Source organism: Hemiscyllium ocellatum, chromosome 30 (assembly GCF_020745735.1).
Source record: "Hemiscyllium ocellatum isolate sHemOce1 chromosome 30, sHemOce1.pat.X.cur, whole genome shotgun sequence".
Lineage (NCBI taxonomy): Eukaryota > Metazoa > Chordata > Chondrichthyes > Orectolobiformes > Hemiscylliidae > Hemiscyllium > Hemiscyllium ocellatum.
The window spans coordinates 27,335,875-27,352,396 of NC_083430.1; the positions used below are offsets into that span (position 1 = coordinate 27,335,875).

Sequence of the window (16,522 nt, forward strand, 5' to 3'; positions counted from 1 at the left end):
TGCCTCAGTATTTGAAGGAAATATGAATTATGACAAGCGAAACTGAATAATGGAATAATGACATCTTTTGAATTGCTCTGGACATCATGGCATTATTTCACAAAGGGAATGTTTCTTTAAACATTGAGATGTCACATTCATAACGTAAAATGTTTAAGTAGTCAACAAAACTGTTACAGCGCTAACAGTATTTTTTGAAAAAATTAAGATTGGGTCATGATGGTACTATGAAAGGTCCTGCTTGAAAAAAAAACTATTGATTATAAAACTCTAGACTATTTCAGTATTTCTAAACTACTTTTTAATAGTTATGGACAAAGTAGGGAACCACTCAGGAACACATATTTTAGTGAGGCCTTTCTATTTTTTAAATCTGTAATTGATGACAGTCGTGAAATACATCTAAAGTACATTTGCTTTCCTTAATGTTTAACAGAGGAATATTTACTGAAAGGCACTCAACTGTTAGCTTTTGATGCCTTTTTATCCAACTTCCAAAATTTCTTAAATGATTTTTGTAGCTGAATTGATTAAAGATCCATCTCAGATTGTGTAAAATGAGAGCTCTTATCTGTAGTTCTAGCTGAGGATGTCATTGTTTTTTTTTATATGAATGAATATAATTGCTTTTTCTTTAGATACCCACATATGAATTAAATTCCTACATTCTTAATGTGGTCCCAGGGTTGTCCTCGGTCAATTGCATGCGAGTGCTTTTGAACATTGCAATGACTGACTACTACTTACCTAAGACAATCTGGTGATTACTGTCAAATGTATATGCAAGGCCAAATCCATGACTGGGATTCATTCACCAGCTCTCCCATTTGAGAATCCAACAAAGTTGCCCTGTAACTAAAATACTGTGCTGAACTTTCTTGTTTACAAGGAAAATAAAAATGACTTACATGAATAAAGACATTTCAAGAGGAAGAAATGAAAAGGGGAAATGGACATGAAACAGGTATTGGGTGATGAGTTAGGGAAGGTTACTGAAGTGTGGCTTTTGTAGTTGGGGAGAGAAGAATCAAGGTTTAAGAAGTGAATTACAAAACTCAGGAAGATAATAGCTCATATGAATACCATCCATATAGGATTGAAGCAAGCTCAATAGAATCAGAAGCAATGATGAGGTGGTGTAGAACGCAGAATAAGGGTGGAGCAAGACCATTGAGGAACTTATAAGCAGGCAAGAAGATTTTGAAACCAATGTATTGGGATATGGGGAGCCAGTGAAAGTTAACTGTGGTAGGGAGGTAGGTGCGTGGCACATAACACATGAAAAAAAGGGAGCTGCAAAATTCCAAAATAATTGGTGTGTGGATGCTGATCCAAACACTGGCTAAGAAAAGGTCAGCAAAGTTGTTAAAAGGCTTGAATTAGAGTTTTAGCCGGAATGATGGTGTGGTAAGACTGCCTTAAGATTGTGCAGTCTTTAAGGTTTGAAACTTAGCTCAACCTGAAGCCAAGCCCAGGAATTCACCAGTGGGAGAAATTAACTATTATATTTTTGACCTCATGCTGAAAAAAATTTGTTCACACTGCAGACCCTAAATTACTTAATTCACTCTCTTTTCCAATTTATTTCCTGTAGGAGAGGCTGTGCACTTGGCCCGGGATTTTGGGTATGTTTGTGAGACTGAGTTCCCTGCAAAGGCAGCAGCAGAGTTCCTGACCCGACAACATTCAGACCCAGCTGAGCTCCATACTCGAAAAAATATGCTGCTTGCCACCAAGTGAGTACCAGATTTTCGATACACATCTTTCCCCCCTCAAAAAGATCTTAACATACCCTTAGCTCAGGCTCAGGTTGTACAATCAAGAGCTTTTTGAACATTTGGAGTTCTCAAAGTTCAGCAAGAATGTAAGAAAATACAATATAGGAGCAGGAATAGGCTATGGAGTTTCTTGAGCCGACACCATTCACTAAGATCATGGTTAATCTTCTCCTCAAGTTCATTTTCCCACTTTATCTACTTATCCATTGATTCCCAACTTGAGGCACTTGACCTATACATGTTGAAAGCCACTTCTCTAAGATAGATCATAACGATTTCCAATGCATTTCTTTATACTAGTGACCACCAGATTAACTGAGAAATCATAAGATTTTTATTCTTAGCTCGAACATAGAAATAAATTGACAGGCTTAAAAGAGTTAATCTCAAAAGTCCCTGCTGAGTTTGAGTTTCATCTCAGGATCTGAGCAACACTATTAGAATTAGAATTGTATCCAGGCTGTTTACTTGGAATTGAATCTCCCAGTCCTTACAGGATCTTATTGTTCTAATCAATACACTATACATTTAATAGCAATAATCTTGTGCAGCCTGCAGATGTTTCCACAATGGAATACTGTACTTTGAGCTGATTGAAGCACTTAGTTACCAGCTCTCTCAGTCTCTTATTCCAGCATATACTTAATTGGAAGATGCAGGGCAATTGCAATGCTGATAAAGGTCACTCAGCTGTCAAATAATGGAACTGCAAAGACAAAGTATGTTTTTTGTTCAACTGGAATGCAATAATTTATAATGATCCAAAAAAAAACTTAAATGTGCAAAACCTGCCTTCCAAGGTCTAGAAGCAATACATCCAAAATGGAGAAATACATAGAGACACATGACATAGGTTATAAAAATTGGGAAATCTTGTAGTTAAAAGTCATTGTAGTTAAAACTAGTTAAAAGTCATTGCTGTTTATAGCACAGAAGAAAGCCATTTGGCCCATTGAGTCTTTGCAGGTTATCAATGGAGCAATACAATCAATTTCCCCTCAGCTCTGTCAGCTTATTTCCTTCAAGTGCTCATTTACTTTCCTTTTGAAATAATTGACATCTCTGCCTCTAACACCTACCAGAGGAACAAATTTCAAGTCATTGCTACTCCTGTTTAAAGAAGTTTTTGTACAAATCCTTTAAAAATGTAAAAGTGGATTAAAAAAGAATGAGTGAGATTTTTCTGATTGTCTATATTAAATATCGGTACCAACAGCATTTAGATTAAAGTGTTGCCTTCCCAAATTGTTACAGATTGATTTTATGACATAACAGTGGTTTCCAACATGTGCAGGCTAGCTGCAAACCTTTCAGTAAGTCTTGTTTGAACTCGGTATTGAATCCTTGCTTTGCTACAGCAGTAATTGTTCTCCATTTATATAGTGACTGCTCAACTGCTTGACAAGGTGCAGCTTGATTGCTGTTATTTTCTCATCAATATTAACAAAGTCCCATTCTCAAGGAACATATGGTACTGCAATCTCTTGAGATCTCAATTTTGTGTAAAAATAGTGAACAACATTGCCATTAAATGTACATAGCTTTCGCACTCTTAGCTGGCCAAAATAGCCGTAAAATTGCAAGTTGATGATTTTCATGCTTATTTAAAGGTACACTGTCCTCTGAATATACTTGTGTTGCTGCATGGAAAAGCAACAGCACAATAGTGATCTGGAAACGCCGGTATTGGACTGGGTTGTACAAAGTTAAAAATCACACAGCACCAGGTTATAGTCCAACAGGTTTATTTGGAAGCAGTAGTTTTGGAGTGTTGCTCCTTCATCAGCAGCACTCTGAAAGCTAGTGCTTCCAAATAAACCTGTTGGACTATAACCTGGTGTTGTGTGATTTTTAACAAGCAGCAGAGTAGGCACCAGCGCAGCATATTTGAGAGGAGTTGATGAGTGGGTTACACAGCAGTAGCAGGCAATGAGCAGAGAGACATAGAGAACAAGTACAAGAATTAAGGTTGATAGCTTGAGAAGAGGAGGAAGATGCTGTCTTGACTGTGAAGCTTCTTTTAACCCCAGGTGACATGGTTGGGAAGAATGAATGTGGTAGGGAGACAATTGTCAGGAGCTCAGAAGAAATTGGTGTGAATGAATCGGCAGTGGAGCTTGTGATTGTTTCCCTTATCTGCATCAAAATAACACATAAACAGAAAGAGTGTGGTAGTTAATCATATGGTTAATAATGACCTTCATTGCTATGTGTAAAGTCATAATAACACTCTTCAACAAGTCTGAGTGCAACACCACTAGTTCTGCTGAAAAAGCAAACAAAAAGGGACTCACTTGACAATCAAAGCCTATTCCTTGAGACAGTTAACACTGAAGTAGCAGCTCTGAAATCAGTAGCAACGGGTTTGTTTGGTGCTGGCTGCCCCTGAACTGGACCTAGAACTGTTAGAGGAAATCTGAGTGCAGAGGTCTCTGCCATTCATCTGTATCAAATTAACATTGTTGTAACATTTTCAAGTGCACTCAAAAACAGTCATCAAATTAACCATACAGGAAATTATTGTGCAATGCTTTTCAGGAACAGAATGGATTAGCACCTATTTCAACCTGCATTGCAAGTATATTTTAGGTGCTATTTGGGAGTAGGGCAAAGGAAAATCATTGCAGAGAAGTGATATTTTTGGACAGTGAGGAATTAACTATTAACCAATTGCAGTGGCAACCATGAAATAGTGATTATTATGCTCTGGAAATTTTTCACATGATTAAAATAAAGAAAATTAAATAGTGGGAGATCTTCATAATAGTAATTGCTCTTCCAACACGAAACTGACCAGAAGCATCCTCTTTTTGACTTGGAATCACCGGACCTAAGCAACAAGGGCAATGGTTGCCCTAGAGTTGATTTTGTTCTTGGGCAAATAAAAGGTAAAAAGGGGGGAACATTTAATTTGTGTAGCACCTCATGCACAGGGTTCTTCATTGATGTAGTTAAGAATGGCCTACTATTGCCTAACTCCATGGAAATGAGATAGTCTGCTGTGATATGCAAACAAATATGTTAACTTTGGTTTTCATAATTATGATTGTTGTAGAGTCCAGTAATCCATTTAGTTTCTTTTTAGAAACTGAGAATCTAAGTGTTTACTAAAAGAATGAAACCTCAATGTTCTTGATTTTAAACGAAAGAAAATTCACCAAAGCTAAATAACGTGAATACTAATCACCAAATATTTAAGATAGAATGTAGTGATGTTTTAGACACTAAAAATGTACATAGTTAATTGTAAATTGAGCTAAATTTCTGAAGTGAAATTTCCTTCTGCACCCATTTGACTTGCACTCGCACTAACTCCTGTCAGATAGTTATTGGAAATTAGAAAATTAATGAATTTGTTTGAGGAGTATTTCAAAGAATTGTTTGAGGATTGATATTTCTTGGGCCTTCTGCTTACTTCTAGCAAAGGTTTTTCTGTAAATCTTCTCTTCATGGATCCCTGATCAACATTGGTGTCACTAGTAACTTAAGTGGAGATAAGTTAGGTTCCCACCACCACCCCCAGCTATATTAGCCTTTTACTCTGGCTTTTGTATCTGAAGTGCTTCTCTTCTCTTCTCACCTTGGTTATTCCAGAGGTTCAAGTCACTATTAGCAGTCCTTCAGAGTTTTAAACTCTCTTTAGCCATCACACAGAACTTTACTGAATCTTACTTGAAAGAAATGTTCAAACTTCTCAACTGGTTTTCAAAGTAAGTACTAAAACTCTGCTTGAGACCAGAGCCCCACCTTCAATCTACTCACCCTGTAATTAGCTGCTGGTTGACCCTTTGCTATTCTATTGTTTACCTCTCAGACAACCTGGCTACATGATCAGCTACTGCAAGCAAGGTGCATTTCTCAGATCTCAACTCCCAGTGAAACCAAATTCTTAAGAGACCATCACTGCAACATAAAATACAAGACATTCCCCCCACCACCCACCACCCCACCCTGCCAAAAGCACCTAGACAATCACATTTCCTTCTTAAAAGAAAAAAAACTACTTATCCTTTAAAATACTACACATTAATATGATGAACAACTTAACAACTATCTTAGAGTCATAGGGTTTTACAGCATGGACAAACACCCTTTGGTCCAACTCCTCCATGCCGACCAGATATCCTAAATTAATTTCATTTCATTTGCCAACATTGACACATTTTATTACAATATACACAATGATCCCCTTGCCATGGTTCATTCAAAATTCCCTGTAATCACAGGTTCTTAATTCAAAGATAATATTATTTAAATAGATGGAGAGTTTTGGTCCAAAGCAATTTTTGTATAAATAGCATTTTTAAATCACCTTTTTGAGGTTACGAGTCATTTAGTATAACAAGCTGAAAATATGTTGCTGGTTAAAGCGCAGCAGGTCAGGCAGCATCCAAGGAACAGGAAATTCGACGTTTCGGGCAAAAGCCCTTCATCAGGAATGAGGCCCGAAACATCGAATTTCCTGTTCCTTGGATGCTGCCTGACCTGCTGTGCTTTAACCAGCAACACATTTTCAGCTCTGATCTCCAGCATCTGCAGACCTCACTTTTTACATTTAGTATAACAATCAAATTTTGGATAAAATCTTTGCCTTTATGCGGTTTATTCCTGCAATATGGACAATTTTTAAAATAAATGATTGCCACATCAGACTCTAGCAAAACAAATAGAAACTTTTGGTCTAGAGTTTCTCCAAAAATGTAGATAGATTGTGGTCTGGGTCGATCACAATTCTTTGACTTTGCTGAAAACTGTTGAAAAAGCAAAGCAAAGCTAAGTTTTTTTTCAATTAGGGAGTACATTCATTGACAAGGATTAAGTTTCCTCAAAAAATAACTAACTGGATGCTCTTTAATATCACCATCAATATCATAGATAGTTTAATATCACCATCTAGGAAAGATATGTCTCCCATGCCCATATCACTGGAATGAATTGTATAACTTGTTGAAATTCAAAGCAACTAAAATAGTCTCATTTATTAAGGTAATCTTTGATCTCTCAAAGGAAGTCTAACAACATTCTGCCCAACCATACTGTCCTCCTTCTTCAATAATGTTAATGGAGCAGCCTAAATTTGTACAAATGTCCTGTAAAATCCATATGCTCCGAGGAACTGCAATGTCTCTCATTTGGTCTTAAAAACAGGAAAGCCTGTAACTGCTTGAACTTTAGCTTTTCTGGACAATACTTGACCCAGTGACTGGTGTAGAAGGTATTTGGGTATACTGTTGTCATCCATCCGGTGAATGTGGCCAAGCCAGTGCAGATGTTGTCAGTTTAGCAATGGGTCTATGTTGTTATAGTTAACATGTTCCAGGTGTTCTGAGATGGAGAGTTTGTTCTACCAAGAGATGTTGAGGAAACACCTGGCACAATGAAGGTGGAATCAATTCAGCCTTTTCTCCTGCCTAGCAACTGTTGTCTAGGTATCACTAATGTATAGGAGTGGACAGAGGACTGGTAGACTCAATTTGGTGCTTTCAGTCAAGTTGCTGTAAGTTCCCACTTCTTTTTAAACTCAGCTTGAAGATATAAGCTACAGCTTTTGGAATGTATGTGCTGATTTCAGCATCATGTGACAGATTGCTGGTGACAGTGGAGCTTCACTGTGTGATCAACAACCTCCAACATCACGTTGTCAAGGCTGACTAATAGCAATGGAAGAAATGAGATCAAGCAGAAACATCAGAGAGCCCTGAGAAAACAGAAGTCAGAAAGTTCTGCACCCTCTCAGCCCATTGTCTTCATCGACAGCTAATAAGGCAGACTCTCTTGCTACAACGGAGTTCCTGAGCTGCACAAGATGATGCTTCTCGCAGAAGGGACTACCAAGGTGCAAAACATCATCTCACAAGACAGAAAGCTGCCAAGGATTGTTTTTAATAGAAGGAGTTCAAGAATAGTGTCCAATGAGAAATGATATGTTTGAATGGAGGATCTAGTTTCACTGTGATATCATGTACAAGAGCCAATATTAATTATTTCAGCTCACATATTAATAATAGCCATTGTGTGGGATTAGATGACTACAAACACCTTTAGAAGTGAAGCTGGGAGGAATGCAAAGAAAATCAGGCTCATTAACATGTCATGCTTGATATGGTGAATACCGATGAACAGGAAAGTATTTGTTAATTATTGTTCAGCGTAAACAAGAAATAGTCCTGATGCAGAGAACCATTTAAGGGCCTGCTTAGAATTGAGATTGTGGGTGTAATACGTCACCCAGTGGTTGGAAAGGCTCATTATCTTCTCTTTGTTGCAACCCGTGACAGAATATTTTAGAATTTTTTTGGGCAGTTTTATTATCATCATTTGCCCAGTGAAATTGGGTGAAATTTACATAGAAGACAGGATCACTTCCAATCAAAGAAAAAGGTGTTTTGTAAGCCCACAGGCTGGGCTCTAGCACAGTGATGTTTTGGCCTGTTGATAGATCAGTGCAATATCTGATGTGTGTGTCTGTGGGGGAATAACTGGCAAATTTCCCTGTCTGGTATTAATTAATAGGCCATGATGTAATGTTTTTCAAGCATTGCCGTCAGGGTGTATTTTGTTTGAACTGGAATTTGTACACCTGCCAACAACCTTAGACCCACAGGGCTTAACACTGTGATATCATTAAATTTTCTTGGAAGAATAACTTTCACAACATTTCATACAATTGGTATTGTATTGGATCCCTGTTACTGTCACCATCAATTTGCCAGCTCTGCTGCTAAGTGACACCAGGCAAGAAGTGACAGTATAAGAGTTTTACTTGAGTGCAATGTTTTCCCCTATGAAGCTTTCTAGTTGAACTGTTATTTAGCACAAACTATTCCAAATGAGAGCAACATTCCAGACAGCAGTGGGGGTATTGCTATTATGCCCATGGTTCCAATATTTGCTTTGATGGAGTAAAGAACATTTAGAAATTTTGACTGGTGTCTGTACATGTGATAATATTGTATTTAGACAGGCTGACCATAAAGAGGAATCAGAAATAAACTTTGGTGACATTTCCAGATCAGTGATTGATGAATGTATTGAAAAGAATAAAGATGTCAGAAAGAAAAATAAAAATAAATCTGTCAGTGAGTGGTTTCTAATCGAATCTACATATATATGTATCTCCTGATATATTATGTATCACAAAATAAATGCTTTCCATTGTAATAAAAATATATTCCTTGTACTATTTCCTTTGACTTTTCCAGCACTGCACACTTCCTTGGACTTAAGTCAGTATTCAGACCTGTTCCCAAACTGTTTAATGTTGCTTTAGAATTGGCAGCAGAGGAATCTTCTCTGTGAGGAAGATCCTGACTGGTTTTTAGTGCTGCTGATGTTGACATTATTGAGAATCATGATGGAAACACTCTTCCCATCACTCTGTTCCATGAAATTGTTAAAAAAAAACATCTTAATGAATAAACTAAACATATTGGATATTTAAAAATTCATATATGGTGTAAATATGCAAAGTAATACTTCATAATGTATCTATCTATCTAATTATAAAATAAGTATTCTTCTTTGTTGACCGCACATCAGCACATTTCAGGTTCGTAGTTTGCTGATTCAATGAAATAAAAAGTGACAAATCTGAAATGAGGAATGAGAAATTGTATGAATCAAAGGAAGGAAAGTGACTGGAAAATTATTAATGGAAAACTGCAAATACTTTATAAAAGCGAAAGGCTAGAATGGTTAGTCAGAAGATTCTATCTGAAATGGTCTAAAGAAAATCAAATCTTAGCATTTTTAGTGAAAACTCTATGGTCCACCATTTGTCCCCTTAGGTTTCCTGACTGGGCTCAAAATATACATTCTACTATAATAAAAACTTTGCAAAAGTTAGATATTCCTTAATTATATTAAGCAAATGTCTTTTTGTGTCCTATGATTAAGATTTTTACTTAGGGACATCAGCCTCTCTCAAAAGCCTGAGCTTTGCTGTTGATATTTTTCCCAGAGCTCTCACTCTGTCAGCTGAAGAGAGTTAATCAACTACACCTGTGCCTGTGATTCCCATGATGCTACAATCTGAGCACGCAGTGTGAAGAATTTCCCAACATTAAGATGGTTTTCTCAGAGCAAGTGGAAGTATGCTTTTCCTCATGCTATAATGGGATGTTTGAGTTTCTCCGAGTTTGTGAATGATGGGTATGAAAGCTGGAGAATGAATTTTAAAAGCTAAAAGTTTTAATTCAGAGGTAGTGTGGAAGGTAGTGTATACACCACCTGTACCTTATTTAGTTCCTAGTGAGTAATCCTAAACCAATGTTGTTCACAGAAAATTTACTTATTTTCATTAATATCAATGTCAAATTGCGTCTTTACTCAGGCTAAAACAGTCAGTTTTCCCAGATGATTTCAAGATGAGCTGGAAATTGAATTTAATGCGAGCTACACATCAAGGTCTCTTGCTTTTACTTCAAAGAGTTCATCTACAAGAGATCAAAAAAGATGATTGTTACAGTCCATGCTCTATTTTGTTTACACATAGAATTCCAAAACAATTACTGATTAGAGTTCTTATTGCATTATGAAACATTTCCTGACAAAGCGACCATTATTTTCCAGCTATGCATGCTGATGTGCTAAACTTTCTAACCAAATAGTAATGAAGCAATGATTGATGATTGTGATTTTAGAGAAGATTTGTAGCTCAGGTTAAGTTTCAGGTTGTAAGTTTGCATGCTGAGCAGCTCTGCGGGTAAACTTACAACCTGAATGATTAATTACCTGAGGCTTTAAAATTAGATTTTGTATCCTTAACGTCCGTTTTACATGTTGAATAGCAGATTGAAACAAAAATTTGTGTCTTTATGAAAAACATATCAACTGAATTTTATGAAAGATCCATTAAGGTACATTAAAAACAGTGCATTTCTGTTGCTCATAAGAGTGTCTGAATTCTAAAAATAAAATCAATTTCCTGCTGATGTCGATAATCAGGTCCTGTACTACAGCATGAGCCAAAAATTTAGAAGTAGCTGTCAATTTAGAGAAGTTCTCACAATATTTGAATTCCAGATGATTTCAAAATGTCATAGATCAACTTTCTACCTGTGTTTTCTGAACAGTGGCTTTAGAGATGGGGCTAGTTTAATGACAATTCACATCATAATTTAGCATTAGATCCAAGATTGCACATTAAACAATAACATGAGACCAACCTGTGAATTATATAATGTATTGTAAATCCTGGCTTTATATATCATCGTTTGTATTATAGTGTCTTATGTGTTTCCTACAATCTGCTGCTGTACAATACAAAGTATTATGAAGTGGAACTGTGCAGTGTCACATATCACCATATGCCTTCAGGAGTTCTATGCTTCTCTAGCTTCATCACTTTCCCATTTACATTATACCACCTTTACTGTGCTTGGTGAGGCCACCACAGGATGTTAAAAAGTCAAATGTTAAATAATTATACACTCTATATTGTAAAGAGTAACAAATGTTTGGTAATAAATTTCACACAGTAATTCAAACTTGTGGTTCTGCTGAGGTTCGTAAGCCTCTTTGCTTTCATGGTTTATGGTGACATCAGAATCCTTAATTGAATTACTGCTGGCAACTTACTGCCAGACATTTGAATTCCTTATAATATGTGGCCTGTAATTATTTTACATTTTGTTTCCATATCCTATGGGTATTATAAATCCTACAGTCATACAGTTACAGACAGGTTGTACACATTGTCCTTGTATTTGACACTCAACAGTATCCTCCAAATTCATCATTAATCTATCTATATTTGTTCTGGCATTTTATTTTTACTTTTTTTAAAGCTTTTTATTCCCCCACAAGCTTTTATAATTTCTCCATGGCGCACACACTATCTCCTGAGTGGGAGAATGAATGGAGCTTTTCTTGGGCCTGAGCTGGGGATATACAAGAGTCCACCTCTTCTCCATTCTCATCTGATCCTTAGTGAGGAAAAACTCCAACTACTCATTTTGTTCAAAACTCATTTCCAACTTTGAATATTTCTCACAAGTGGAAGAGATAATTAACCTGGAGATAATCGTGTGCTTGTCCAATTGAACTGAGGTTATCATACTATATTAGTGTGATAATTATCACTCTATTTATAGGCCAAAAGGTTCAAATTCTGTCTTTGAGCAGATTCATTAAAATATCTATAATATATGTAAATACTGTTGGTTTGTAATGTTTTCTCATTCACTCATCAGAAATCTGCATTGCTGGCTGTGCCAGCATTTAGTGTCCATTCCTAGTTACCATTGAGAAGGTGATGATGAGTTGTCTTCTAGAACTGTTGCAGTCCATTTGGAGTAAGTGCCCTCATAACAGAGGATTGCAAGCGAACCTGTAACCTCTCTCTCTGAAACCAAAACTTTTCCGCTTGGAAATAGGAACAAACCTACCCACAGAATCACTTGCCACAAAGGATCGTTATATGTCAGTCTAGTACAATTAATGTGAATGGAAGCCTAACTACTGGGGCTAATGTACTGTAGCCAATTTGCAATACGGTAAATGGAGATGAGTCTGCAAGCTTGTTTTTTCTCTATAAGAGAGTACCTCTGATATTAATGATGCTTTGCTCAACAGGAAGGAGCTATAAATACACTTGGAATTTCAGAAAGAACTTTAGCAGAGTTAAAAACTTATCCATAATAAAACAGAAACTAATAAAACTGATGGAATGTTTCACTTTTGCATAAGAATATTAAAAGATAACTTCACTTCTGTATGAGAAGAAAAAGACATGGGGATATATGATCAGTTTCAATATATTTTTCTGTACTTTTGTTAAATTTTGAATATTTTTAAGAGGCCCAATGACATCACGTTTGCTGGGACTGTTTTTTTTGTCATCTTGCTGAGAGTGAACTGATGTGTTTTTCACATAGTGTCTGAGTTCATGTTGGCTGAGCCTGGCTGTATTTCTGAATTTAGCTCACTTAAGTGCCCTATGTGAGTGAGAAATTAGGGGCTTCAGGCAAAATACGTAATTCCCTACTGCAAACCTTAAAGCTAGTGTAAATTTGAGTATCTTTGTTTTGATCTGTTGCCATTTAGGAGGAACAGCAACTGGATTCCTATTCTTCAGTGCACCCCTGCTGCATCATTGACATTGATGAGAAGCTGAAGAGTTTCCTGGCTGTCTCTTATCAGTAACTCTATTGGATGGCCCTTGTGAGGTCTTTTGTGTGTGTGTCCACTCAATGGAATTTCGAGAAAATTACACTGGAAGCATATGACTTCTCACTACTTCAAGCAATTTATAAACATTTTAAATGCTTCCACTTGTTTTGATTGGATGTCAGTCAGGATTCTCCAGGATATGGACAAGAGGTTCAAACAAGCCAGAGACCTGGTCTTGCAGGTCACTTTTCCTCTGGGGACGGGTGCACTTGTGGAAAATTTCTCTCATTATGTTCTTCGCTGGAAGGAGAATGACACGATTCGTAGAGCTGTTTTAGTTTTAATGCACTCTGGATTTACCATTTGCCATTAATATCAGGCTAGTCTGGCTGTAGCTTCTGGCTGGAGTGCCACCTGTGTTCTCTATTTTACCGAACTTAAAATAGGACACCAAAGTCATTCGTAATGTTTTAAAACAAGGTAAAAGCTGAACCTTTTTCAGCTAGAGGAGAAAGTAGCTAAAAGGCTTAAGAGAGCTACAATATTTAATGGCACTGAAATCCAAAATAGTGACCACAGTGATCGATTTTATTAGGTAAACTTTGTTGGTGTTGCCATTTGGACAAAGATATTAATCTGTCTAAAGTAAAGTTAAAACATCCTCATTTAAAATAGTATTGGATTAATTAAAAAGCTTCAAAACTCTCCTTACTATGGCACAAAATGATTTCAACCCAGATATTTCTTAATAGCCAATATTTACTATTCACATTTCCTTTCTTTTTTTAGGCAGATCTGTAAAGAGTTCACAGATTTATTGGCTCAGGACCGGTCTCCTTTGGGAAACAGCCGCCCCTCAGCCATCCTGGAAGAGGGAGTCCAGAGCTGCCTGACTCACTTCAGCCTGATTACACATGGCTTTGGGAGTCCCGCCATCATCGCTGCATTAACTGCCTTCCAGAATTACCTGGTGGAGGCTCTAAAGGGGCTGGATAAGATGTTTCTGAGCTCATCCAACAGCCATCCCCCGGGGGAATCTGGGACTAAAAGCACAGAAAAAGAGGCCAAACATCGGAAATAACCAGGGACAGATGGCATGGACCAAACTGTTCTAATTATTAAAGAGATTAAACAGTCATTCAACGTGCAATTAAAAAAAAGGACAAAAAAAATCATCAGGAGGATTGTGTGGAGGTGACTGCACAGTGACAACTTTCTAATTGAGGTGAGAAAGCAAGGAAGAAGCAGGAGAAGAGAATTAGCCTGGTTTTGTCCAGACCAAATAAGGCCTCGGCTTGGGCTAATCTCAATCAGTGATATGCACATTGAATTACTTTGGGACAATTGATCCAGAATTTGGGAACATTAACATGGCAAGACATTGATAAAGCACAAGCTTGGAGCATCAGCCTCAGCAGAACGAGCAAATAGTGTTCCATATGTATATATTTATTTATGTGTAATTAAATGGGAACTTTAAATAGACCCACGCAAGCTATTTATCTGCTGACCTGGTTTTCTGCTGTGAGTTATAGGAGATGAAGACTTGGTTTTAGATTTGTTTTTTAACTTGAGGGTTCAGGCACAGGATAAGGGCAGATTGGCAGTATCTGTGTATAGGTTATTGTATTTTCTTGTGGAAGTGATGCACAGAGGAATATTTGTGAATGTGTTCCTGAACCATATTTTGAAATGGTGGCGTATGAGGTACGAGGTTATAAATCTCTTAATTTGTTTGTCTAGAGTGTTTCATAAATTGTTGAATAAATTGTGCTGCTATACAGAACAATTCTATTATATATTTCTTTCATGTAATGAAAGCACGGTTGTCAGGACTTTGCAAAAAAAAGGTTTAAGCTGAACCAATGTTTAAGTTTTAAACCCATGAGGCACTCTGTCTTGTTAATAAAAGAAAATGATTTAAACGGTGCTAAACTTTAAATGTTCACTTCAGTTGACTTATTTTTCCTTAAAAACTACAATCTAGTGCAATAAACACAATCTTTTGGTTTTAATCTGGCAGTTTCAACAATGACCTGAATTAAACATGATTCTGTTTGACACCCATACTAGGGCAAATTCTTCACTGTTGGTGTGATCAATATGGAGTTACCAGCATGAGGTGGCTTAATTACCTACCCTACTTCACTGTGTAAAGAACAATTGTGAAAACAGTAAATAGGGTGGGTCATATCATCAAATCAGTAGCGGAACAATTGGGCAACTTATCAGACACAGCAGGAAACAACCCATAGGCAGAAGAGCTGTTGTGACTTTTCTCTTGCAATCTGCACTGCATTTCTGGATAGAGATTATCCCCAGACCCTTATTCCATTCTTGTAATTGTGAAGAGGAATACTTAGCATTAAAATAACAGAATATTGCCTGCTGATAAATCAAATGTTCAAATAGATAATTGCTGCAAAATAATTGAAATGGAATATTTCCCTTTTTCACTGAAATATAAGACCTCACTACCCTCCCCGAGGAACATGCAGCCCTAGGTGCTATGTAAGAGGGTGCATTTTAACATTCCATTGATTCCATCAGGCTTGAGGAACAATTAATCTGGAGCTCCCCCAAGATATAAGCTCACTCTATGTACTTTTAGAAAGCACCATAAAAAAAACACAGTACTGTGAAACTAAGCAAAAAAAATTCTCAGGAAGAATTTATATTGTTTCATGTTCTCTGCTGTTGAATCAATATTGTTGAATTAACCCTGTCCAGTCTTGTTAAACATTAACCCTTATCAAAACTCTCTTTACATTTAAGAAGCAATGGCATTGAAGCATATCATATGAATTCAACTCAGGTGTTTTAGTCCATCTGTCTATTTTCCATAAATAGATAGATATAAGAATTGGTGGCATGCTGAATCAGAAGAAGTTTGTTGTGGGATTGAAAATTAGCAAGCTAAATATGAATGACTTTTCCTTAGCCCCAGTCTGATTAAGAATCTAATTAAAACAGTTATCAGCATCAGGAAATATTTGCTGTTCAAAAAGTCCTGATTAGTTTGACTCGATGATTGTTAATGTATTCCTAATATAAACAGTGCTGCTGATTTGCAAAAAAAAAGACATTTCTGTCACAAGATAGCTGCTTAGTACAACATGGAGCTGGCAGATAACCAAGTTAAGAATGAGATGTTGGAAAATCACAGCAGGTCAGGCAGCATCTGAGGAGCAGGCGATTCTCCTGCTCCCCAGATGTTGCCTGACCTGCTGTGCTTTTCCAGCATCGCGCTCTCGACTCTGATCTCCAGCATCTGCAGTCCTCACTTTCTACTAGATGGCCAAGTTAAACAAGGGAAAAAAGAAGAAAGATTTATTGGACCATCAGCTCCATGCTAGCACTGAAAAAGTTAAAGATGTGCTTTCAACAAATCTAGAATTAACTAAATTCACTTCAGATGATTTAAGACCTGAATTTCGTTGTATGTTTTGCATTGATGTGAAGTGAAAGATGTCTTTCTATTAACAAAATGTGAGAAAAGTAACTGAGTGACAAAATAATTCTGCCTTGACATGCATTATTTTTAAAAGCTGGGTGATAAGCAGCTTGATGTCCATATCTCTGGCTCTGTGATTGAACAGTAGAGGAATGTGTTTCATAAGGTGAGATGGTGG

At 36.9% G+C, this 16,522-nt stretch overlaps 1 protein-coding gene across 1 annotated transcript in view; it reads left to right on the forward strand.

Annotated features, from left to right (window-relative positions):
- Window positions 1–13,971, forward strand: part of LOC132829827 (transcription factor AP-2-beta-like) — an 82,426-nt gene extending 68,455 nt beyond the window's left edge. Inside the window, exons 6-7 of the mRNA XM_060847195.1 lie at window positions 1,595–1,736; window positions 13,680–13,971. Of these exons, the coding sequence (XP_060703178.1) occupies window positions 1,595–1,736; window positions 13,680–13,971 (434 nt within the window). The remainder of the gene's footprint in view (window positions 1–1,594; window positions 1,737–13,679) is intronic.
- The last annotated feature ends 2,551 nt before the right edge of the window (window positions 13,972–16,522 follow it).